The following is a 25,140-nucleotide window of genomic DNA, read 5'->3' as shown; positions in this document are numbered from 1 at the left end:
CTGCTCTGGCCCTATTCAGCAACCCATGCCTTTTCAAGCGTATTTCTGCAGCCACAAGGGCCAGAATCAGACATTTGCGCCTGTCAGGAAGCTGACAATTTCCAATGTGCCCAGCTAGGTGCATGGACTCCATATATGCAGCGACAAGTAAACAAGGACTAGAAACTTCCTAGTTCTTTTTTGTTGTTTTTTTAGAGGAGGTGGGGTCTGAGATTCTCAAGAAAGGGGACAGTATCCAGTGTGCCCAATACTCCATTCTGCAGGTTTTCTCGCTACCACCCAATTGTGGCACGCACACACACAATCACACCTGCCTGAGAATCTGCCACCTTCCTGAGAGTGACTGCCTCACAGGACACTTACCACGCCAAAGGGCAATTCCTGGTGCAGTGGGTCATGGGTGTGAGGAAGGTAGTGCAGCGGCACAGAGGGAGACAGTGCCGGAGTGTGGTGGGAAGGGGAATAGGAGAAGCCTCCGATGGAGTGCTGTTCACCCCGAAGCTCCACCTCGTTTTCTATCCTTTGCAGTGGCTGTGGAGAAGCAGAGGATCCATAATTGGCATCAGCTCCCAAACAGATCTGAGGGCTTAGGCAGTTACACAGTTAAGACATGCAGTACTGAAGAACAGTAATGAACCATCACTGAGCCTGAAGGCAAGTCCCAGCTTTCCCTGAAGGTGGCACTGCTAGGCTGATTCTCACATGCCATCTCAAGACATTCTGCTAGAAACCTTCCCAGGCTTAGCTTGCTAGGAAGCCACTTCCTTGCTCTTCCCAGCATGATCTCTGTGGAAGGCATGACGGGTGACAGTGGACCAGGATGAAGGAGACCAGCTTCAAAGGCCCACTCGGCTCATGAAGACCACTGGGTGATCTTGGGCCAATCTCCCCCTCTACCTAACAGGGTTGTTTTGAAGATAAGAAGGCAGTGCTAACAAGGCAAAGCAACTGCCGCAGGCAGCACCTAGCCCTCCCGCCCTGCCTTCCGTGGGCGTCGGCGCAACCAACTTCTGCTCCCTGTGCCACCCACCACCTTGCCAATGTACGGGGGATGGAGTTTTAAAATCCCAACCCCACATGCCCAGAGGCCAGTGGAGTGGTGAGAGGAGGTGGAGGTGGCCCAGCCCATTGATGCTGGCATCGGTGTCAGGGCGCATGGCCAGTGCAAGGCCAGCATACGGCCAGAGTAGGGCGAATGGCTGGTCGTGGCATGGCATTGCTCAGGCAGCACCAGCAGTTAAGCCGGGCCCTGAATCTACGCCCACTATCCCAAGCCCTTTACAAACTAACAAGTTAATATGCCCAAACCATGCTTTTAAATGAAAGTCACTGCCACACATCAGATATGCATCTGTGCACATGTACTGAGGAGTGGGACAATTTCCAGAGGAAACTTCAGGTTTGTGAAATCTATTGTGTCTGCTACTAGGGATGCTAAACCTTTAGTTGCTGCTGTCCCGCAGACAGGCTCCAAGACTAGGAAAGAGCACATTGGCAGGCAGAGGAAGGGTTTTGTACCCCACCCCCACTTCTCTGTTGGGAATCACCCACCCTCTATTTCTGCTTTACTGATCTGTGCTCAAAGACTTATCTTATAACTTTTAATTAACTTGCAAGTCACTAGTCCCTGAGCTAAACTATGAAGTTGCCCTTCTTAGAGGAATTCCAAACTAGGATTTCACATGCAGAAGGACATTTTGTTGAATATTGCTGTCTAGCTACAATTCATCAGTCATGATCCAGAGCCACAATGGTGGGGTACTACCATCAGAAGAGAAATGATAAATCAGGAGGAAGCAAAACTTCAGGCTTGTGGCATCTACTCCGTTTGGTATGAGAACCTCAAGATCCACTAATCAGAGCCGTGTACAAAAAAAGTGGCTCAGGAGGGTGGACATACTCTCAGAATTAAGGAACAGGGTGCTCCAAGCACATTCTCAGCCCAGGAAGATGTTTTCAATACCAGAACTGAGCTCACAGTCCTTTCACTCAAAAATCCACTCCTGGTTTTCCCCCAAGCTGTATTTTGTTCACCAGTCTAATTTAAGAAAGCAAGAAGGAAAAAGAAAAGCAACCTTTTTGTTATTGCTGCTGTTAAGCAACTGGGAGTCAGAAACTCTTGCTGATCAACTGCAAATGACCAGTAGATTCCCATCTACCTTTCTGCCCTTCCCCTGTGCAAAGCTTATTGTCTCCCAATTACAGAGATGAGGAAAGGCAGTCTAGTAATTCATCTCAAATCAAATACCATTTATTTACAATACTAATTGCATTCAAATGTGGAACAATAAACAGTGCAGAAGATGAACACACACATGAACTCAATACCAAGTCAACTTCCAATGACTTAACAATGAGGTCAGATGTCCTTCACTAGCTGGGTGTTAACAGTCAGTCTCTGAAGAAGAGTTCCTTTCAGTCTATTCGTTCCTGTCTCTTCCCAACATCCTGTCCAGCCCCTGCTTTCTTCAGCTATTCTCCTTGCAACTGCCCCCAAGTGACTTACACTTCCCTTGACCTTCCCCTCACAGTCTATGCCCCACTCTTCAATCACCCCACATTTCATAACCTTGCAAAAGTAGGTATTAGAATAGCACTATTCAGACAATCAAGGGCATGGAGGGGGAGGGGGATTGCAAGCTCCACCCCATCTGAATCCTAAATGCATTCATTCTACTGCCTATATGCTCCTTACATACATACAAGATACGCACGTGGGTTCTACATACCCATATCACAGGCAGTGCTTTCTGCAGGGTTTTGCAGGGGGTTGTAACTCCATGTGTACAAGTGTCGGGGGACAGGACTTGCCATTGTGATCCCATGCTATGCATGCTGGAACATCTGAATAGCACTAATGGGGACTTGTGCAGCTGCCAGTTTAGCCATCTTCATAGGACAGAAGCAACACTTAATGCTGCACAGTGAGATGCAATATTCAAAAAGAGAGAGAATCCCACCACCGGCTCCAATGATGTCCAAAGCCAACACTGAACTGCCTTTCCTTCTTGTGTCCACCTTTAAGCTTCCTCTTGACTGTGCCATCCATGTGCAAATACACCAAGGTACCCTTGGTGGCTGTTTTGTGGTTACCAGACTTCCTTCCTCTTGAGATTTATTAAAGTCTGAGTAGAATTCCAAAGGGCTTCCAGATATTCCATTCTGGGCTAATTTTCAGGAGCAAAGCATTCTGTAAATTCTACTTCAGTGCATCATTTCAAGAAGATTTCCTTCACTGTTCTTTTTCTTACCCATCCAAACTCCTAAATAAATTCCAGTTTTTGTACTGTACACCACACACACAGAAACCACTCAGCCCTGCAATTACTGCTGTGGGCACTCTTTCATAAGTGTTGGCTGCTCTCTTGCTGACTATCACTTCATTCTTGGATCCCTTCCTTTGGCAGCAACTCCCACAAGTGGTCACAGAGCATGAAAGCTCACTGCTACGAGCTGGTTGGAATTTAGGATTTGACAGTGCATTGTGCATCACTGATATCACCGGCCCTGGATATCCCTCCTTTCCCATCAAGCCCAGACCATCCCAAGCGACTTACCATACGAGGATGCTGGGGCTGGAGTGGGACAAACTGGCTGAGGGGAGCCATGTGTGGAGGCTGGTGTGGTGGCACAGGCGGTGGAGGGTGCAGAATGTAATGGTCGCTGGAAATGAGTGGTGGGAACGTTTGGTAGGAGACAGGCAGCTGCTGCATAGCACAGGCCTGGATCAACTACAAAATGGGGGGGGGGAGAGAGAGAAAGAGAGAGAGAGAGAGAGAGAGACACCCTTGTGTGAAGACTATACACCACATACTTAAGATCAGGGCATCCTGCCTGAATGGCTGCCTTTAGAACAGGGAAGAACCCCACGGCCAGCAATTTAGTCCTGTTAACAGGGCATCTCCCAAGACTGGCAGGGAGGGATCTAAAGTGGAGTACTAATACATCCTAGCCTCCAGGTATGTGGGAAACAAATCAGGTACCAAATCAGCTGACCAGGTATCAAACCCCAACAGTGCAATGTGGCAACCCCACCCGTATCACAGAACAAGAGTTTAACCTCTGCTGCCCTCCCTATGCCAGCAGACTCACGGGGGGTGGGAGGCAGCAGAGTGGGTAGTGCTGTCCGCTGAACATCACCGAGCATGCTGGGAGCTGCTGCGTACTGCAACCTGGGATGTGCTGGCCAGTGTGAATGGGGAAACCTTGTGTTGTTACTGTGGTCACCGTGTAGGAGAGAGGGACGGCTCCCTGATGCACCTGGAGGGAAGTGAGATGAATGACAGAATCAGAGTCACATCTCCTTGCATCAGCATATCCAAGCCACCTTACCTTTCCTTGGCTAAGCCCACAACTAAGTATGGCAGTGTCAATCTAAAACTAAGGAGAAGGGAAGCACTGGGCTCAGGACTGCCGAAAGCACCAGAGAACACATTTCCCTAGTTGCATTGCCAGGTCCTTCACTGGCATGCAAAAACAAAACAGGTTATTATCCCAAACAAGTCAACAAAAGCAGAAGCCATGAACTGCTAGGGATAAGATATCAAAGTGTATAATGTGCAATTAATGCTTCTTTAAAAAGTAAAGTTGTGCTGTCAAGTCGGTGTTGACTCCTGGTGACCACAGAGCCCTGTGGTTGTCTTTGGTAGAATACAGGAGGAGTTTACCATTGCCATCTCCCGCGCAGTATGAGATGATGCCTTTCAGCATCTTCCTATATCACTGCAGCCTGATATAGGTTTTTCCCATCCAGGAAACATACCAGCGGGGATTCAAACTGGCAACCTCTGGCTTTACTCAGGCAAATATATAATGCACCAGTTTTAGGAAAACACAGGGTAGTAACTGATGAAACAGACAAAGGTTCAAAAGCTAAAAGATGGCAAAAAGCAAAACAAAAAAACCCTAAAATTAAAAAAATGGAGCACCATAATGGAAAACTGTGTCAAAAATACTCAATGATTAGCTGGCTACATGTCGAATCCCTGCACTCTTCCGATTTTGAACTTTTAGCCATATACTGCCAATTGCATTTCATCAGTTATTATTTTGGGGTTAATTGAAGCCTGTACATTATGTATCTGCATTATTCACACATTATTTCTTGTAGTTTATTTCTCGTGTTTGTAGGTCACTCTTCTAGAGACACATGGCTTGCCCAGAAAACTGCTACCTGGCATTTTTGACCCTTAAGAAGGCTGTGTGAGCTCCCAAATAATCTGTGCACCAAGGCATATCCCTGGCACTAGAGGACAAGCCATTGCATTGTTCCGCTGGTCTAAAAAGGCTTTCAAGTTAGGACATCAAATCCTTAGCCTAGATTGTGTGTGTGTATGCACGTATGTGCACATGTGTGCACGCATACACACACACAATGTGGACAGGAGTGGAGAAGAACAATGCTACAGGTCCATTTTAAAGCCTCTTTCAGTATAGTTCATAAAAAATGGGCTGTAAAAGTCTTGCAGATTCACTGAAAGTTTGCTTTTCAGGAGGAGCTTCAATGCATAAACTTGCATTCAATAAAGACAAGAAACCAAGCCTTCCCACTTTGGATCGCAAAGCCAAAGGAAACACCAATGGTATGAAAACATCAGAGCTATTCCTGGAGAATTCCCAGGTTCCGGGGCTGGGGTTGTTTTGCTAGCCAGAAAGGGTGGGTCTGGTGGAGTGAACCATGCTGAGAAATACCCAGTATTCAGATCAGCAGAGAAGGAGCCAATCTTTTGTTGAGTACTGTTGGAATGGGCACCCCCACCAAGCACTCTACAGGCCTGGATGCAGGCTGATGCAGAAAATCAGTCTCTGCCTGGGTTTGAGTTTTGCTCAAGGCTGCCTGAAGCTCAGCAAAGCTAAACCAACATGGGTCATAATCCAAAGCTTAGCAGCTCTGTGTGGCTAGCTCCCTGGGGAAAGATGCACAAAAGCAGAGGGACAAAAGGACAAAAATAGTGTTGCTTAGAGTAATCTCTGGAAGAGAGACTAGAAGCTCATCTATGGTGTCCATGCATGTATGTATGAGAAACTCAGACACCCTGTTTTCCAAAGCATTAAAGGCTCTCTTTCAGCTCACATGGGGAAAGGACCTAAAAGGAACATCTCACTCAGAGGACCTAAAGAGAACCAATCAATGGCAAGTCAAACCCCAGACTGCTTGGACCTGAAGGTAGCTGTCTTTCAGAATTCAAGAAGCATCTGTGTGGATGATGCCATAGAAACAAGAGCCTGAACAATAGGAATGAGCACAAACAGGTTCAGCAGTCCTTTTAAGGGCCACTGAACCGGTTCGGAGGTCTCACTTTTGGACCGGTTCAGAGGCAGGGGGTTACCTTTAAGGAGCAGGGAGGATTACCATCCCCCTCACACCACTTTTCCCCTGCCAGCACTGTCTCTAAAAACACTGTTGCGGGGCTGCTGCGTACCTCCTTGCAGCTCTGGTCAGCGCTGTACCAGAAGTGGCTGGTACTTAATTTGTTGTAATCTGGATTATGTATACCGCCTAGAGATACATATATCAGGTGGTATGGAAACATGATAAATAAAAATATGCAAGTTTACCTTAACAACTCAAGGTAATTCTAGTCATCAGGACATGTTCCCTGCATTATTTCCTGCTTCTCAGTGGCCTTCAAGCCACATGTTCTCTCCTTTTCATTTCCTAAGTTCCTAACAAATATGTATTCCAGAATCTGCAATACTTTTCAACGCTGCAAACTAAATAAGAGAGCCAGTGTACTTTAGAGTGTTGGACTAGGACCAGGGAGACCTGAGTTCAAATCCCTGTTCATCTATGAATCTCAGTAGATGACTGGGCCAATCATTTATCTCCCAGCCTAACCTAACTCACAGGGTTGTCATACAGATAAACATAAAGTATGTATACCACGCTGGGCTCTTCAGAGGAAGAGTGGGATATAAGTGTATAAAGAAATGCAACTTGTAAGGCTAGAAATATTGGCATGCAGGATAGTGATAGAGGGGAGACCAGAAGATATATGAACAAAACTGTGCCCAGTTACTGCAGAACTGCCTTTGGACCTTTCATCAGCTCAAGGAGACAATGGTCCCATACAGGGCAAGCAAAAAAGCTCTAGGTTCTTAGAGAAAAAGCAGCAAGGGCTCCTTAGGGTCTTACCCCCAAATTTAGAGGGCTTGGCCTTATCAAGGACATAAAACTGCCTTCTACTGACAGACAATTAGTCCATCTGTCTAACCGAATGTTTCCTACCCAACTGGGAGTGGCCCTCCAGGGTCTCACAAAAAGGTCAAACACAGCTCAATCTCCAATAATTTCAATTCTTTAAGATTCCAGGGACCAAATGATCCTGGGGCCTTGTGCATACAGTGCATATGGCCTCGCCTCCATGAGCTAAAGGCCATCCCATCACCTGCAAACAGCAGTGCCAGCCAGCCAATCAGTATATGCTGAAGTTAAGTATTAGTATCCCACTATCCACTTCTGCAAATCTCAGTTTTGATCTGTCCCAGGATAGGCTTCTACCACTGCTGACTGAGCCATAGAGATGAGGAATCAAGAAGGATTTGCTTTTATCATTGTACTGATCCCCACAGACCAGGGGTTCCCAATCTGTGGTACTCCAGATATAACTCCCATCATTCTCAACCTCAATCTCTTGTAGTTCAGCAACATCTGGAATACCACAGGTTGGGAACCTCTGTCACAGACAAAAGCTCTGGGTGGGTCACATCCAGCACTGGGCATGTCCAGAATGAACATCCTTCTTTCTCTTCAATGGAAAACGTGTACAGCAACGGGAAGTGATCATCCTGATTTGATTTAATGTCATTGTCCAACTCAGGCCCTAGGCATTCCCAGCCACTGTTTCTTCACTGGTGGGGCAAGATTTCAACCCCTAGAATTTGTAAAGTCCTTAATACATCCTCTACCTCTACCACCACCACTACCTCACACCAAACCCACCCAGAGAGTTCTTACCTGCTCATGGAGATCCACCATGAATGGATGCTGGTGGGGTGGGTGTGTGGCCGGGTGAAGCATTCGTGGTGGCGTATTGGCCAGAACATACGCCGGGTGCTCATCTACAGGGACGTGTGGCTGTGGCTGCTGCTGCTGGAAAAAAGCCGGGTGCAAGTAGTTCTCATCCTGGGCTAGGAGAGTCTGTAGAGGTCGCTCACGTCGGCCCCAGTGGTGCCAGGAAGGAGGGCTGTGGAGCCAGTTGGGAGGAGAGAAATATAGAGGGGTGACCCCAGGGGCCAACCAGTTACCTCTCAGCCAGTCTAACCACAGGACTAGGCCATAGTAGCAAGACAAGAGGACTCAGCTGTCAATGCAGCAAAACTGGACCACAAGATCAGCCACAACACTGCATGCATACCATAGTCTGGGAGCACATGTGGTTTCATGGCAAAGTTTGTGAGAAATTTACACAGGTAGTTTTATTTGAATTGAAATCCTTTCTAGAGGAATTCCCATGGTGTCACTCTTGCATGTGGCCAATTTTGTTGTGCAAGGTTTCATTGGAAAGGTATTTTCACAAGCTACAAAACATAACCATATGATGATTTCTGGTGACTTTTTTGTGGGGGGCCTTTTTTACATTTTACATACAGAGAAAGTTGTTTTTAACACCAATTTTGAACTTATTGGCCAGGATCATGGTTTAGTCTTAAGCAGAGTACACCCACTGAAATAATGTGAATTCATTTGCTCAGGACAAACTTAAATACCATTATTTCAATCAGTCTACTCTGAGTAGGACTAAGTCAGGAGTTTCAGGATCTTGGCATTGTGTATAGCAGGGCTGCCCTCCCACACACACTTTCCTGGGAGTACGCCCGGTTAAATGCAACAGGGCTTACCTCCGAGTAGACATGCATGGGATTGCACTATATGTAACACATACAACGCTGTATGTTGGTGAAACTGGAGTATTTTTCTTCCACAGAAGTCATTGTTAGAATCTATACAATTCTTTACAATAAAGTACTATATATTAGGCCTGTTCACGAGAAAACACACTGTATCAGATCTAACATGACATAATCAAACATAAAAATTGCTGGAGCTGAGATTAGCATATGTTTTTTATATTATATAGTTGGATTGTGTCAGATTTTCAGTTGAAAATTTGAGCAAATTGGATTTTTGGAAACAAAATCTAAACTCTGCAGAAACCATTACAATTTCACATGGTCGTAGTACATGATGAGCACACTATGTGCATTGAATTTGAAGGTAATTGGACAACCCAATGATTTTTAATGAATTTTTGAATATGTTTTTTAAACTTTTAAAAAATACTACAAACTGCTTGTTTTGTTGCAGAAAGTTAAAAGTGGTGCAGGAATTGAAGCTCCCACTCTGTCCATGCCCTGTTTGAAGGAAATCATGCCTAGTCTTCATATAAAAGGAGCATCCCCCTCTTTTGCTCCCCATGTTGCAATTCTAGAATGACTAAGTTTCACACAGTAGTAATATATGTGGACAGCACTGTGTGTTCTGATTTTTAAAAGGTAACCATCATGACTGGGAGACTTTTCTCTGTCAGACACACCTCAATTCAGCCCAACTCAAAGTGCTCTTTTTATTTAACACACATTGACACACCATGCCCCCTAACAATAGTAACCATTAAGAAACTGGGGGCATTACACTGCAAAATAGCTGCAGATTGTGGAATGCGCTCCTTACTGAAATACAATCCTCCCCATCTCTGACCATTTTAAAAAAGTATTTGAAAACCCACCTCTTCACCCAAGCTTTTTCAGCTTTTAAATTTTTAGGTTTTAATCTGTGTTTGATTTTAAATTATCTAAATTGTTTTAAGTTTTTGTGTATTTTTTTACTTGTTTTATGTTATTGTTAACTGTCCAGAGACTGAGGTTTGGGGTGGTGCACAAATAAAAATCAATCAATCCGCAAGCCTTGGGCTACCACAAACCACACAACCAGAAATTTCTCCCCTACAAGATATAGCAGCACAATGTCTGACCCAAAACTTTGTTTCTGCAAAAGACATTGCTTAACAAACTGCACCCCTCACCTGGTCAGAAATGTCCAGTATATGCTTGAATGAATGAGAAACTGGTCCTGCACATTCCAAAATAAACCATGGGCCACCTCAAATCCCACAAATGACTAGAAGACTCTCCTCTAATCAGGGATCATCATGAAAACAGCAACTCCATTTTCTCCGTCAATCTGACTGAGCTGAATTCAAAAATGCTGTGTATCAAACTAAATTTTTCATTTTAAAATTTAAACACAACTCCACCAAAATGGTGACTAAAAGTGATATTTTTCCCCATGATGGACTTATAACATTAATATAAATTGTTAACTGGAACTATTAATTAGATTATGTGATTATTTTTTAAAGCAGTAACTATAGGTTGCATTATAGTGTTTATTGCTTCATACTTGGAACTGGTCTAGGAGAGGAGAGCTGGTCTTGTGGTAGCAAGCATGACTTGTCCCCTTAGCTAAGCAGGGTCCACCCTGGTTGCATATGAATGGGAGACTAGAAGTGTGAGCACTGTAAGATATTCCCCTCAGGGGATGGGAAGAGCAGAAGATTCCAAGTTCCCACCCTGGCAGCATCTCCAAGATAGGGCTGAGAGAGATTCCTGCCTGCAACCTTGGAGAAGCCACTGCCAGTTTGTGAAGACAATACTGAGCTAGATAGACCAATGGTCTGACTCAGTATATGGCAGCTTCCTATGTTCCTATATTTTCTTACTGAAGCATAGCTGACAATCATAATGACAGAGGGAATAATGTTACTTATTCATGCAAGCCCTTTTAAACAATAAGAGCACTTTGGGCTGGGCTGAATCACTGTACATCTGCTAGAGGAAATTCTCCAAGTTATGGAGTTAATTCTGGAGTTAGAACATGGGGTGCAAAAGGGGGAGTTGCTCCTATTTTATGAAGGCAAGACACAATTTCCTCCAAATAGGGCATGAACAATGGTCAAAGGGAGGGTTTCAATTTCTGCACATTTTGTAACTTTCTGCCCAGAAACAAGAAGTTTATAGCACTTTTTAAAAGTTTTAACCAACTCAGAGTAGAGCAATTGAAATAATGGGTATTTAAGATTGTCTTGAGCAAATGAATTCCCATTATTTCAATGGGTCTACTCAGATTAAGACTAAGCCAGGATACCAGCCAATAAATTCAAAACTGGTGTTAAAAATCACCATTTCTCCTCCATTTGGGTACTTTCTGAACTTTCGAATGCTGTCCCTCAGGGCTCCATACTGTCTCCGATGTGGTTTAAAAGGTACATGAAACTGCTGGGAGATATCATCAGGGGATTTGATGCAGGGTGTTATCAATATGCCGATCAGGGGCGTAACTATAATAGGGCAAGGGAAGACAGTTGTCTGGTGGCTCACTGCCTTGGGGGGGGGCCCGAGGCAAGTCACATGACTGACTCCCCCAGCTGTGCACCCACCCAGGCTTCCTTCAGTTGTATTCATCCCTCTGAAATTGATGTGAGCGTTAAGACCTTGAGCTACCAGAACAGCATAAAATTTTACTATGCTTTTTGTTACCACTATTCAGCCTCATTTAAGATTTCTTTACTTCATGAGCTGAGCTTTAGTGAGGGAGGGACATTTTAAAATCTTGTCTCTGGGCCCACTCCAACCTTGCTACACCCCTGATGCCGATGACACCCAAATCTGTTTCTCCATGTCAGCATCATCGGAAGAAGGCATAACCTCCCTAAATGCTTGCCTGGAGGCAGTAATGGGCTGGATGAGGGATAACAAACTGAGGCTGAATCCAGAGAAGACGGAGGTAATTATGGTGCAGGGTCGGAACTCGGGCGATGATTTTGATCTGCCAGTTCTGGATGGGGTCACACTCCCCAGAAGGAACAGGTACACTCTCTGGGGGTGCTTCTGGATCCGAACCTCTCCCTGGTGTCCCAGGTTGAGGCGGTGGCCAGAGGTGTTTTTTATCAGCTTCGGCTGATATGCCAGCTGCGTCCATTCCTTGAGATGAACTAACTCAAAACAGTGGAACATATGCTGGTAACCTCTAGGCTGGATTACTGCAATGCACTCTATGTGGGGCTGCCTTTGTATGTAGTCTGGAAACTGCAGTTGGTCCAGTATGCGGCAGCCAGGTTAGTCTCTGGGTCATCTAGGAGACACCATATTATTCCTGTTTGAAGGAACTATACTCACTGCCAATACATTTCTAGGCAAAATACAAGGTGCTGGTTATTTCCTAAACAGCTTAGGCCCGGGGTATTTAAGAGAACGTCTTTTTCACCATGAGCCCCACCGCCTGCTAAGATAATCTGGAGAGGTTCGTCTGTGGTTGCTGCCAACTCGTTTGGCGGCTACTCAGGAACGGGCCTTCTCCATTGCTGCTCCTGGACTTTGGAATGCGCTCCCTGTTGAAATAAGAGCCTCCCCATCTCTGTCAACTTTTTTTAAGGTTCTGAAGACACATTTATTCATCCAGGCTTTTAATTAGATTTATGGTTTTAATTTTTAATGTAGGTTTTAAATGATTTTAATGTTTAAATGATTTAATGTTTTAAATGATTTTCATTGTAAACCACCCAGAGACACAAGTTTTGGGAGGTTTAAAAATATGTTAAATAATGATGATGATGATGTTTTTTTAACAAGTCATTAAAAAAAAAGTCACCAGAAATCATATGGTCCTGTTTTGTAGCTTGTGAAAATATCTTTCCAATAACACTTTACACAACAACATTGGCCAAATAATTACAGAGATAAAGAGGTTTAATATGAATGTGGTGCTGGCCGTCTTGATAATGTCATCACAGCCAAGCACCATGCATGCAAGAGTGATCCTTCTAATCTAGAGAGGATTTCAAATCAAATAAAGCCACCTGTATACATTTCTCACCAACTTTGCCAAGGAACAGGTTTTTTTCCACTCTATGCTCCCAGACTACCATTTGAAACTGCTGCCATGATTCCAATGTGATTAATCCTTGCTGCATGCAAAGTGAAACTGTTCCTCCCAATAGCTGAAGGACAGACATGGAGCTCTGCCAACCTCTCCCAGTTATCTACTATCTAGACACAAAAGATTCCCAGCACCTGGGGCAAAACCTGCTCAGTATCATGCAAGTACCTTTCTATCTTTACTGCTGTATAGTGGAGGTGGTGGATGTTATTGCCGCTGTGATGCTGCACCAGTTTAAATGTTTATTGCTATTTTAACAGATTTTAAGGGTTTTGTTTGATTATTATTTTTAGCCACAATGGAACACTCCTAGGAAAGATGGGGTATATCTCTTTCAAAATGAATGAATGAATGTTAGGCAGACAAAGAAATCCTGAGATGGCCCAGCTCTCTGAGGAAGCACCTGTTCTCCAGCAATCATGCAACCCACACCTCCTCTTCTGCACCTTCCAGTTAGGGGTGTGCGGAACCAGTTCGGAATGAACCAGTTTCAATATGAACCGGTTCGAACTTGAACAGGCCTTTAAAAATGTGGCCAGTCCCGAGTTTGAACTAAATCGGGCCCAGTCTGTTACAGCCTGCTTCGACCCAGTTTGAGGAGTTATAAAGGGGAATCTGGTGAGGATTCCCTTTTACTAGCAAAAGGGTGGGGGAATCCTTTAAAAGTCTTTTAAGAGTGGCCTGGAAGCGCCGCCGCTGGCAGCAACGCAGTTCTGGCCTCCATGCATGCACAGAAAATGGTTCTGTGCACACCTCTATTTCCAGTATGTGGTTTTGACAACTATGAGAGTGCACAAAACTCTCCTGACTCTGGAGGAGATCCAAGTTTTAAAATGCTCCCTAGACAGGACCCAATTCATAAAGAGGTTCCTGAGCCTACTCTTCAGGTATCTGAACAAGATACATAGTCCAAAAAACATGTGTTATCATTACCTCTCTTGATGGCAGGGAGATTTCTCCATCAGTAATAACAGGTAGCAAGTTTTAGGTCTTAACGGTGTAGCCCCAAATGGACAATACAAAGGACTCCCTGTGAGGATTTATGGGAGAAGATGGGAGGCAACGCGTAAAGCAATCCTACACCAGGAAGTTGCAGGCCTCTTTTAGCATGGAATGCAACATGTGTGCCATGATGTTGAGTTTTGTTTTTTAACCTACAGATGGAGTCCTTTGGAAGCTATGGATGTCAACTCACATTAATTAACCATCACTGTCACCAGTCACTTAGCAGCACCTAGAGAAGGATGTGTCAATCTCTATAGCCATCCACATATAATACTTATTCCAAGGAGGCATAGGGAGCCTCTGGATTTCCCAGTGTCTGCCCCAAGCAACCTTTGCACAGTTGATGGCCACCTTTAAGGTATGAAAGGCTGTACCTTCTCCTGAGGTGTGCTGGACTGCCACAGATTCCCCCCGAGAATCGTCGCTGGTCAAAGGGGACAGAAGGAGGCCGCCTATTCACTGCCAGTTCCCATGGTCGCATTGGGGATGCTGGCAAGGCAAAAGGGGACGCTGGATCTCAGGCTCCAAACACAACAGCACACCAGTTCTTTCAGGACCTGTAGGAAGTGAAAAGACAGCCATTAAACCAAAGACGCCGGAAAGAAAGGTGCCAAGCAGTTCACGATAACAGCTTCTGGATCAAAGGCACCAACATGGACTGCAACACTGGCATGTGGCAGCACAACAGCAGATAGTGAAAAAGTGTGCCTCATGCCCTTAGTGACATACCCAGCTCGATCATATCTTTTCCTATCATGCCCATGAAATTCTCTTCCTCCACTTCTTGCCAACCATTTCCTCTTCTCCATTCTGCTCCAGTCTCTGCTCCCTGCCCATCTCCCTTCTCCACCACTTCTCCCCTCCCTTTGCTTGTATGTTCCCCACTGAGTCATTCCAAGAAAGAATAATGTGCAATTCATGCCTTGCCATTAATTACACAGATGTGCGGGGTGTGTGTGATGGGTGCATGCAGAGGTTCTTCCTCTGCCATCTAAGAAAAAAGTGGCACCTAAGTGCCAGCATGTATCTACAGCTGGAAACCTTCTCAGAATCCACTTCTCATGGCAAGACACTCTCAGAAAGTGGGAGGAGAGCAAGACAAGATAAGCACAAGGGCACTGACTGTGTGTGCCACAAATAACAATGATAAAGACCAATTCCCAAGGGATCTGCTCCTCAGTGCAAACTCTGTGCTTCCATGCCCTACCTCATCAACAACATCAATTAGCAGAAAGGAAGCACAGTTCTGTTAAGCACACAGCTGGCAAATGACCCACACAGATCAAATAGATGCCTCCTTGCTGCCCTGATTGCAATATTCCGACATCCAGATGCCTTGATAACAAGTCCCTGAAATTAACACTGCTGCAATGCTTTTCCACAGGACCCAGCACTTGGCAAGAGCAGATATGGCAATGCCAGGTTTCCAGAGCATTTGTGCAGCTTGTGTTGCCAGGGTGCCTTGAGCACTGATGCTACATTTGCTGTTGGTTTTCTAATGAGTTCCAAGGCTTTTAAAAGAAAGGGTACAACAAGGCCAGTATCTGTTCCACCAGCATTCCCCCGATATCTGCTGCAGCCCCGTGGGATATACCAGAAGACAAGGAATGGGCAAGGACGGACTTAACTTGTACCAAAATTCATCCCTCTGGAATTCCTCATGTCATTAATAACTGTGGGCTGATTCAGGCAATACTATCCAACTGGCACACCCACTGCACAATTAAAAGGAATGGCGCACATGTCCCACCCAGCACACCATTCTGCCACAACTACTACACGACTTGGGGCAGAACATCCAATCTGGTGCAGTATTGGAGCCATGTGATTAGGGATAGTTTGGACTCCCCACCCCCCCAGCCCACCCCCATGAGCATGCAGCTCAGAAGGGTGCACCAGGTAGGCAGAGGTGGGGGACGACATGTGTGCCTTTGCTTTTAATCATGGGGTGGGCAAGCCATATTATCCAAACTGCCTTAGTAACAAAATGAGACAATATATTCATGGCACAGGTTCAAACGGAGTGATGGGACCCAGCAGGTCAAGGAGCCAGACTTCCACACATGGGTCAAACCTGAGACACAACAGTACAAGGAGGACAGGTTGGTTATTTTGAGGAAGGTTCCCCAACATTCATACTAAACTGCTCGACATCACTCACTGACATCACCAGGTGTCAGTGCAAGTACTTTGCTCTGATTCACACCCACCGATAACCATCACGTGGCACCCACTGTCATGATATGCAATTGCTGAATGGCAAGAAACGGCAACTTGTGACATTTTAGCCCACACACAGCTTAAAGAGCATTTATTCATCAGTAGTACACCTGCCATATGGTTCAAGCCCTCATACATTACCCTGAATAAAAGAGACCAGAGATGAACTGGCATTTGCAAGTGGGCAAAGCAAAGGAGCATATTCACAAAGTTCTTTGGAGCCAAAGACCTGCAGCATTTCTTACCTTCGGTATCAGAGCACTTTTGTTCTCATCCTCTTCCACCCACACCTCCATTCAAGGTGCTTCCATGTCTACCTCTAGTTCAATAATTCTGAACCAGCCCCATAACTGTGTCACATATTTGGCAATATGGAACAGATGAGGACATGGAAACATGCCCCTGAAAAATAGACGTAGCCCATCTCACACCCCAGTGATCAGGACCAGAGATTTGAACAGATTGTTGTTGTTGTTTTGAAGGGCAGGGGGAGGGGAGCCTTGTTCTGTTTTTGGTTTTTGAAAGACATTTTTCAGTGTTTCTAATAAAAAATTGGAAAGTTAGGGAAACTTTGAAAAAACCTCAAATAAAATGCTCTTTCTAGAATAAGTGAAATGTTTAAAATATTGTTTTAGTGGCCCTTTGCTCCCTCAAAAGGTTTTCTAATAACCATGTAAGACCATCTACAATATTAGGCAATTACATTTTCTGTAAACTGTGGCAATGTACAACTCAAAATTATCTTGCCTGCTTCAAGTTTCTCCCATCTTTTACAGTATGTGAAAGAAACTGGTCTATATGAGGAAGAATGCAAACCAAATCAAGAAATAAATTAATGTGAACTTGTAGAAATAATTTCAATTTGTGCAAACTTTCAGTTATCTGTAGTCCATAGAGACAGAAATGAAAGTGCAGAAATGGAAGCTCTTGATCTTTCAGCAACTGGTTCCAGTTAAAGAAGATGGCAGCATTTTTCAAGGCTATGTTATTTAGCATTTAAGTGACAGGATATCGGTTTTAGCTGGCTAAGTTTGATGTTATAAAGTTTAACGCAATAGACTCTAGTTTGTTTTCCCCAGAGTTGGGAACAGTTTGAAAGCGGGATCATGGCTGGTGGTGTGTACACTCATCCCACTGTTGCCTCTGGTAAACAGGGGTCACAAGTTTTTGTACTGTTCCTTTTGTTTCTGGATAATGCTGACAATATCCAATATGGAGAGAGAAGGGGGACGGACTTCAGCTACTTGAAAAACACCTGAGATTTCCTGTCTATCGGGAGCAAGGAGTGGAAGTTAACCCTTTGTGAGCCATGACCTCCTACTTCGAGGGAGAAACATTGGTACTCACCATGAGTGCTTCTTCTTGCTGGTGTAACGGAGGTCACCCATCGTGGACTCTTCCCACCCACATGCTCCAGAAGGCAGGACTATGCAAATGAAGAAACCTTTAAGAGGCCCCAAGTGGGTGGTTCCTTCCAGTTCCATTGAAAAGCTTGAAGCCACAGAAACAGCCACAAAAGTAGATCCATCTAACATGTACATAGGAGAGAAAAACACGTTGTCCCAGAATGACAGCAAAAGAAGCAGGGAGACACAAATGCAGGCCAAAGAGATACAAGGAAAGGAAGCACAGGCATAGACCCCAGCAGTAGATCTAGGAAGAACCACAGGTGGGCATGGGTAACCTTCATTATACTATCAAGGAGAAATCTTCATGGTGAATAACAATGTTTCTTTCTCTGCTGATGTCGGAAGTCAGCTGTTGTGGGTAAATACCACAGCACACAACCATGGGTGGGAACAAGCCCCTAATCTGGATCTACTGCCTAGGCAGCATCTGTTGTAGAACTCTCTGTCCAAACGCTGCCTGAGCAGAGGCATCCATGTCCAGTTTATAATGTCTCTAGAAGGTGGAGGGTGGGTTCAAGCATTGATGGAAAGCCACCAAAGCAGCCACCAACCTTGTGGAATGAGCTGTGATCTGCTTTGGTGGATGTAAGCATTGCATCTCATAGGCTAAAGAAATACAGGCCTTAACCCATCATCCTATGGTAGCCACAGTGACCCTCTGACCCATGGTACCCGGTCGAAATGAGACAAACAAGGAATCAGACATGCAAAAAGACTGTCCGTGTGATGCAGATATGCAAAACCCTCCGCACATCAAGTTTGTGTTATTGTCATTCTTTGGCATGACTGGGGTTTGGGCAGAATGAAGGCAAGTAGATATCCTCCAATCAGCAGAAAGCAGAGTTGACCTTGGGAACAAATGACGGATCAGGGATGAGTCTGACAGTGTCCTTTGAGAATATGCACTGGTGATCTTTCACCGAAAGAGCCTGTAGTTCAAATACACATGGATGTGATCACAACCAAAAAGGCCACGTTGACAGAAAGGATTCTGGGAGGTGCCTTACGTAATGATTCGTATGGTGGTTGATGTAATACACTGAGGAAAATGAGTAAATCCCACGTTGGGGGATAGATGTGTAGCACCCCTGAGGAATTTCTGCAGTAACAGATGTCTGAGTGTTTCACCTTGACCATGTGGGAACAACATCTGTGTAGTAACACACGATGCTTGTCTCCTCAAAGTGTTGGCTTTCAAACCCATAGATAGGCCTTCTTGAAGAAAAGATAGTAACTCCTTAAGCTTGCATCGTTGGACCTGCAGCGAGTGTCTGGATGCCCATCTAAGGAAGCTTCTCCACGTGAACTGATAAATACGGACGGTCTTATGTGAGGTGAGAATAGTATTGATGACCTCTGGGGACAGGTCTTGGCTACTCAGGAAGTCCCTCTCAGCCTCCATGCAGACAACTTTAGCCATGCTGGGTCTGGATGGAATATCGATCCTTGTGAAAGAAGGACTTGTTGCAGTGGTAGGAATAGTGGGCCATCTTCTGCCAGTTCTACTATGTCCGAGAACCAGGATCTCCTGGGCCAATACAGTGCTATTAATATCAACGTTGCACGTGTCATTTAGAGCTTCCGGAGGCATCGGATCAGAAGCGGAACTGGTGGAAATGCTTATAGTTTTGAAGGTGGCCGTGGTGTCAATACAGCATCCACCACCTCCACCCTCATCGCTGGAAAACATGAGAGGAATCTGAGTAGTTTCATATTGATCGGTGAAGCAAACAGGTCAACTTGAGGTGAACCAAATTTTTGTGATCCAGCTGAACACCTGAGGGTTCAGACTCCATTCTGCTGGGTGAACGTCCTGACGATTCAGCCTAAGGCACGCTAAGGCGTGCACACATGCTTGCGCTCACAAGTTTTTGATGTCCACTCAGTTAATTTTAGATCCTGCTCAGGTTGAATCAGGAAGGCCTCATTCTGAATGCATGTGTGCACACACTGCCTTGATACTCCCACCCAGAACAAAACTCATTCAGCACACAGATGAGAAAAAAAACAGAGAGAACACTGGTCTGTGGAGTCATAGACTTGGGGAGGACCAGGGATCCCTTAGACTGAGTTTCTTGAAGGTCTGGTTGCATCTCCTTAAACCCTAGGGCTTGAAGGTCCTCCTGTAAAATAGGCATTGGTAGGAGGTGGAAACGGAGGCGTCACTTGAGATTTCCCCCTCTTTAGAGACTGACAATTCTGGGACAGAATCTGGTGCTGCTGCTGGGGAATTGGGGGCCTAGCCAGAATAAACAAGTCAGGGGGCTCATCATCATGTAGCAAGAGCAGCTCCAAGGAGAACAAAGTGGCACTTGAGCAACACACCACTCCTAAGGCTCAAACGACATGAATTGGCAGCAGACCCCATGTCCTCCGACACAGGTCTAGAATCCCAAAGGAGTATGCAAATGAGGCATACTGAATTCTCCCCTTTCCCCACTGCCCTTACCTTTGCAGTCCTTTCAACATTAGTCAGGGTCCACTACCAGCCAGAAGAAAATGCCTGGAGAGGGGGTTGAAGAGGGAAGAGTGCAGGCAGGGCTCAGCATATACACACAAACCTCGCCGTGGCTGATCTCTCTTCCACTTTAGTCATGACTGAAACAGGCCCACAATGATCATCTACCAACACCACACATACTCTGAAACGGAGGAAGAGCTTATAAAGCATTCATTATTGTCCTGCTGGTCAAAGTAAACTCGGAAAGAGGGTGACAGAGCAAGCTGATCTCTATACACAAGAGTACAAGCAGCAGATTCCCAACACAGCCTTGCTACCACTCCAGTCTTGGGGGGTGGAGGAGAGGGATGACTCATGGAAAGAGAAGGGCTGCTGCTTGAACTGGTAGGTGAAGACCGAGAGCCTCAAATCACTCACTCAGCTTCCCAATTATAAAGTGATTTTGTCCCAGCCTGAAGCAAGTCAAAGCAGCACAGAAATCTTAAGAATGCTATACAGCAACACAAGTTAAATCAACCAGACACTATACAGAAGTGCTTTGCCTATTTTAAAACCTCATTTTAAAGCATAAGCTCTTGTACTTAACAGCTGTGACTGAGTCCCAAATGGCACATGTGTATGTTATGGGCTGGACATGGTTTCAAAGAAAGCAAATGTCATTTATTTGCAGGGCCAACAGAAACAAAGGCATGCCCTTGACCCAAATGAACTGGAGGATTTGGCCCTGGGTTTTTTGGCCTGCACACTGCAGTTGACATCCAGAGCAACAGTGGGAAGGCATAGCAAGAGGCTGAGTCCTTGCAACCAGAGACTTCCCGTGCAACAGAGCGTGCATGTGGGAGGAAGGGGAAGCAGTTTTTGCTGCTCTTCCCACCCCCATATGGGCTCTTTGCCTTTCAGAAATATGTCCCCGAGGACATATGGGGAAATATGTTCCCATAAGGTCACACAGCCCTTAGGGGCCATATTTCTGGAGGGCCAGGAGTACTTACAGAGGCAAGGGAGAGCAGTGAACATCTCTCCTGCACGTGCTCTGCTGCTCAGCAAAACTCTAGCAGAGTTAAGAGCAGCCTCTCCTTGAAAAGACACAGTTGCTGCTGTGTCCTATGAAAGCTACCCTGGATGTCAGTCGGTAACCCTAGACTGGCCCCTGGCAATGACCATAGTCACATTATGACTTTTTTTCCGTTTTGCCACATATCTGTTGGAAGTTGATTAGCCATGAAGAGCTTCTCAGATCCTGAGGAGCTGACTATTGAGCGCATGTTCCATTACAACAATGTTTTCTTTATGAAAAACAAATTCTCATCTTCTCGTGATGCTAGTAGAATACCAAGAACCCCTGAATGGCAAATCGTTAAGAAAGATGGATTATAATTGGGTTAGATACCTAAGATCTACAGCACAATGATGCAGAAGTGGTAACTTGCCTAGCAAGCATGAGGTTGCCGGTTCGAATCCCCGCTGGTATGTTACCCAGACTACGGGAAACACCTATATTGGGCAGCAGCGATATAGGAAGATGCTGAAAGGCATCATGTCATACTATGCGGGAGACGGCAATGGTAAACCCCTCCTGTATTCTACCAAACACAAGCACAGGGCTCTGTGGGCACCAGGAGTCGACACTGACTCGATGGCACAACTCTACTACATTGAATGGTAGCTACATTCCTGCCATTTTCTTGAACAGGCCTTGACAAAATTTTCTTTGGATCTAGGAGCCAGCCCAAAGTTTTGGGAGCCAGCTCATGGGCCATTGAAAAAATTACTGGACTTAGCAATGGATGTTGTAGAGGGAGAGGTAAATGGACTTCTCTTTATCCCCTTTACAAGTAACGTACGTAAAACAGAAACAGGGCTGCCTGGGACCAATAAAGATTTTATTAAAGAACTCTACCTCTGAATATCCTAATCTAGGCACCACAGCTAAATTTCTAAGCATTATGGCTCCCTGGTGCCTGGGATTTGTTGTGCCCTGCCCTTGAGACTGAACCACATCACATGGGCCTTATGCTTGGCCACTAATATTTGGAAATGGTGTGCCAAGAGCAAAATGACTTGATCCATTCTCAACAGGCATCTCAGTGCTTGACAAGGCAGCATATTATTTGACTTTAGTGCTCAATTGTTCCAGAAGGCATCCCACACTGATTTAAAACACCCTCGAAAGGGAAAGGTCAAAAGGGTCACAAGGTTTTCAGGAGACACAGGAAGCATGTACTAGTTGAAAGGGTGAGTAGCAAGGGCAAGCTTATGGTGGGGGTTGATTCAGCCCCCACTCTGCCACAGAATGCAAGCACTGTGCTTGCTTCTGTTGTTCTTTTTGTCATCTGTGAGATGTGGACTGTCAGGAGTCTCCTCTACCTTGAAGGCACTTGGTTTACAAATACAGATCAACCAGCACACATGAGGGGGCATACAGAAAGGACAACCCTCACCTCTCATTGTAGCTCAAACCATGGAAATCTCTGCAGCTTGCTCCGGAATCTCATACCAACAGTCATGTTTGTATACAATCATACATACATCCCACTAATCATGCAAGGGTACGTGAGCATCGCCATCTGCCCTAACAACAATGCCCACAACATCAGGTACATTATTCAGCCAGGGAGGCTCCCCCAAGAGGGGTAGATCTACACACAAGGCAGACACAAAACTCACTCGGGGATGGTTTTCAAAGCCTTTGTCCCAGCCTCCTCATAGTGACAGTAAGATAGATCAACAAACACCGCCACCACACTCTCTGGGGGAATGACAGAAGGCTCTCAAAGAGCATCTAGGCCTTAGAATAAGAAACAGCTGCCACCACCCATCTACATTTAGAGAAAAGGACCTCTTCTTGTCACTTGCTGAAAGAAAAACAGGGACGCAGAGAAACTAGTTGGCTCACATATGACAGCAAAGAACAAGGAGTACTTCAGAAGCAGAGGCATAAGCTTCTTCAATACGTGCAGCAAGCAATGAGATCTCTAAAGCCTCCTGGAGAGATGTGGTCTTCTGCACACAATCACACATTTTCCCTCCTGGATCATGCTAAATTTGTTTTAAGAGTTTGTACATCACAAAGTTTGACCATTCTCCCAACCTATAGTGGCTTGTTCCTTAACCAGTCACAGCCCTCTTCCATCCATTGACAAGCACAGCCCTCACTTCTCCCACACATCAACTCCTGCACAATGCCAAACTCTTTCCTTAAAGGACCTGCTTCTCAATAGCACTACAGTTTTCTCAAGTCAAGCTATATTGCAATCTACATACACCCACACCCCAAACAGCAATGCTCTCCTTCCCTGCCACAGTCAAGTACTTTCCTTCTCTGTTACAGGTAGAATGTAATTCCTCATTACATTTTTGGAAACTATGCTTCCAGTGACAAGTGCAGCATTCAGAGCACGTATCCTATTCCCAAACAATTAAACCCAAACTTTTCCACTGGTGATGTCAGAAGGTGGTATTGCACAGTTGTGTTACTAAAACAACTGACAAGCAGCAGAAAGCTGCTTGGAGTGCCCTGCTTATTACCATCTCTTCTTCTTGCATCCCCTAAGGACAGATAGACCATACCAATGGCTACGTCAGCACATTACAAAAACAGGACGTTGCTCAAGTATTGGAGGGAGACATCGCACCAATATCAGAAAGAGATAAACCAGGGGAAACCAAGCATTTTTAATACCTGCCTAGAACAGCAACATTGGGGAGTCTGTGATCTTAAAGATCCTATGGCATGAAATTCGAAAGGGTCAGTCATCAGAGCTGGAGAAAATGAGTTGTAATCATCTAGCATGACCACTTGGCTCAAATACTATACAAGTTCACCTGGTCATCCCCATATCTAGCTTTGTTCTTCTGGCTCAGCTAGAGCACATCAGTGAGACAGCTGGCGTATGGAGATGAAAACTCTCTTGCTGAGCAGCATTGTCCTATTTTCTTACACTATCCATCTGTCTTCAGCCACCTGTTACTCTGTGCCTTCTGAAATGAAAAAGTTCTTTGGTGGGGGGGAGCACTGCCCACACAGGTTTGGGAGCTTCCAGGACTGTAGGACCAGTCAACAACTAGAGTTTTGAATAACTAGAGAAAGAAATTTTTGGGTAAACACCTCCTACTTTACACACAACCATATCTCCTGTAAACAAGGTTGCAAAGTGAATAGAACTGCACAGAAGTGGTCTTTCATCAGCACAATGCAGCCAGCTTTTGCACTGCACCAGCATAGCCAGAAATCTGAAATGCTGGGGCAGAGTATAGGAGCTGGGATGCTGCACCATGCAAGACCATGTCCTCACCCAAGAGTGGAGAACAGGCATGGGAGTGATGTGACAGCAATTAGGATTCAATCAACCCCTCCCCTGCACTAGTAGAATACTTACTCATCACAAAAAGTCTTGAATCTTTCTCAAGACTATCATACAAGTCAGAATACAATCCACATCCTTGAGTCAAATAATGATAAGCACCATCCAACAGATTCATGTACCCATAACATGGCAAGAAACGGGCAAGTGGAGCCCTCAAAGACAAGGATCAGCACACAGACCAGAGGCAGGCACAAGAGAATGAAATCTTCATACCAGTGCAAAAAGCCCACGCACAAGATGGAAGCACAAATCAATCAGGAACTGAAGAGAGATTCCAAGGAAATAAGCACAGGTGCACAAATATAGGCCCACAGCCACTCCCTCCCAGAACTTAACGACCCTTCAGAAAGAAAACCACAAGGGGCAGACTAGAGGAGCACACATTCAGTGTGAAGCAGGGGAATGGAAAAGGATTCAGATGTCAGGATGGAGAGAGAAGTGCACGCAGGTGGAGGAATTTGCACACACACCACATCACTAGGACTTTAAGCACCACCAGGCAGTCTCTCTTGCAGTCTGCTAGCGGCACCTCTTGGTAATATCTGAAAAGGATCTTGCACAGGAAAGCTAGGTGGGCTGTTCTCCTACAGATTTTTTTGGACATTACAAACAAGCACTGCTAGCTCAATAAGAAAGCAATTCAGCACTAATCATGGAATTCAGCTCAAAATACATTGGTCTATTAAACCAAAATCCTATGCAGACAGATTGGGCAGGCTTACTGAAATGTGCCACTTTCCA

At 45.2% G+C, this 25,140-nt stretch overlaps 1 protein-coding gene across 3 annotated transcripts in view; it reads right to left on the bottom strand.

The window, feature by feature from the left end:
* Positions 1 to 25,140, bottom strand: part of RNF44 (ring finger protein 44) — a 77,333-nt gene that overhangs the window by 9,410 nt on the left and 42,783 nt on the right. For all 3 annotated transcript variants that reach the window (XM_053297870.1, XM_053297868.1, XM_053297869.1), the window contains exons 2-6: positions 14,317 to 14,499; positions 7,958 to 8,186; positions 4,093 to 4,260; positions 3,558 to 3,731; positions 364 to 531 (exon numbers count right to left, since the gene is read on the bottom strand). In XM_053297870.1, the coding sequence (XP_053153845.1) occupies positions 364 to 531; positions 3,558 to 3,731; positions 4,093 to 4,260; positions 7,958 to 8,186; positions 14,317 to 14,423 (846 nt within the window). In that variant the 5' untranslated portion in view covers positions 14,424 to 14,499. The remainder of the gene's footprint in view (positions 1 to 363; positions 532 to 3,557; positions 3,732 to 4,092; positions 4,261 to 7,957; positions 8,187 to 14,316; positions 14,500 to 25,140) is intronic.

This window comes from Hemicordylus capensis, chromosome 2 (genome assembly GCF_027244095.1).
Source record: "Hemicordylus capensis ecotype Gifberg chromosome 2, rHemCap1.1.pri, whole genome shotgun sequence".
Classification (NCBI taxonomy): Eukaryota; Metazoa; Chordata; class Lepidosauria; order Squamata; family Cordylidae; genus Hemicordylus; species Hemicordylus capensis.
This window is presented reverse-complemented; position numbering and strand designations above follow the sequence as displayed.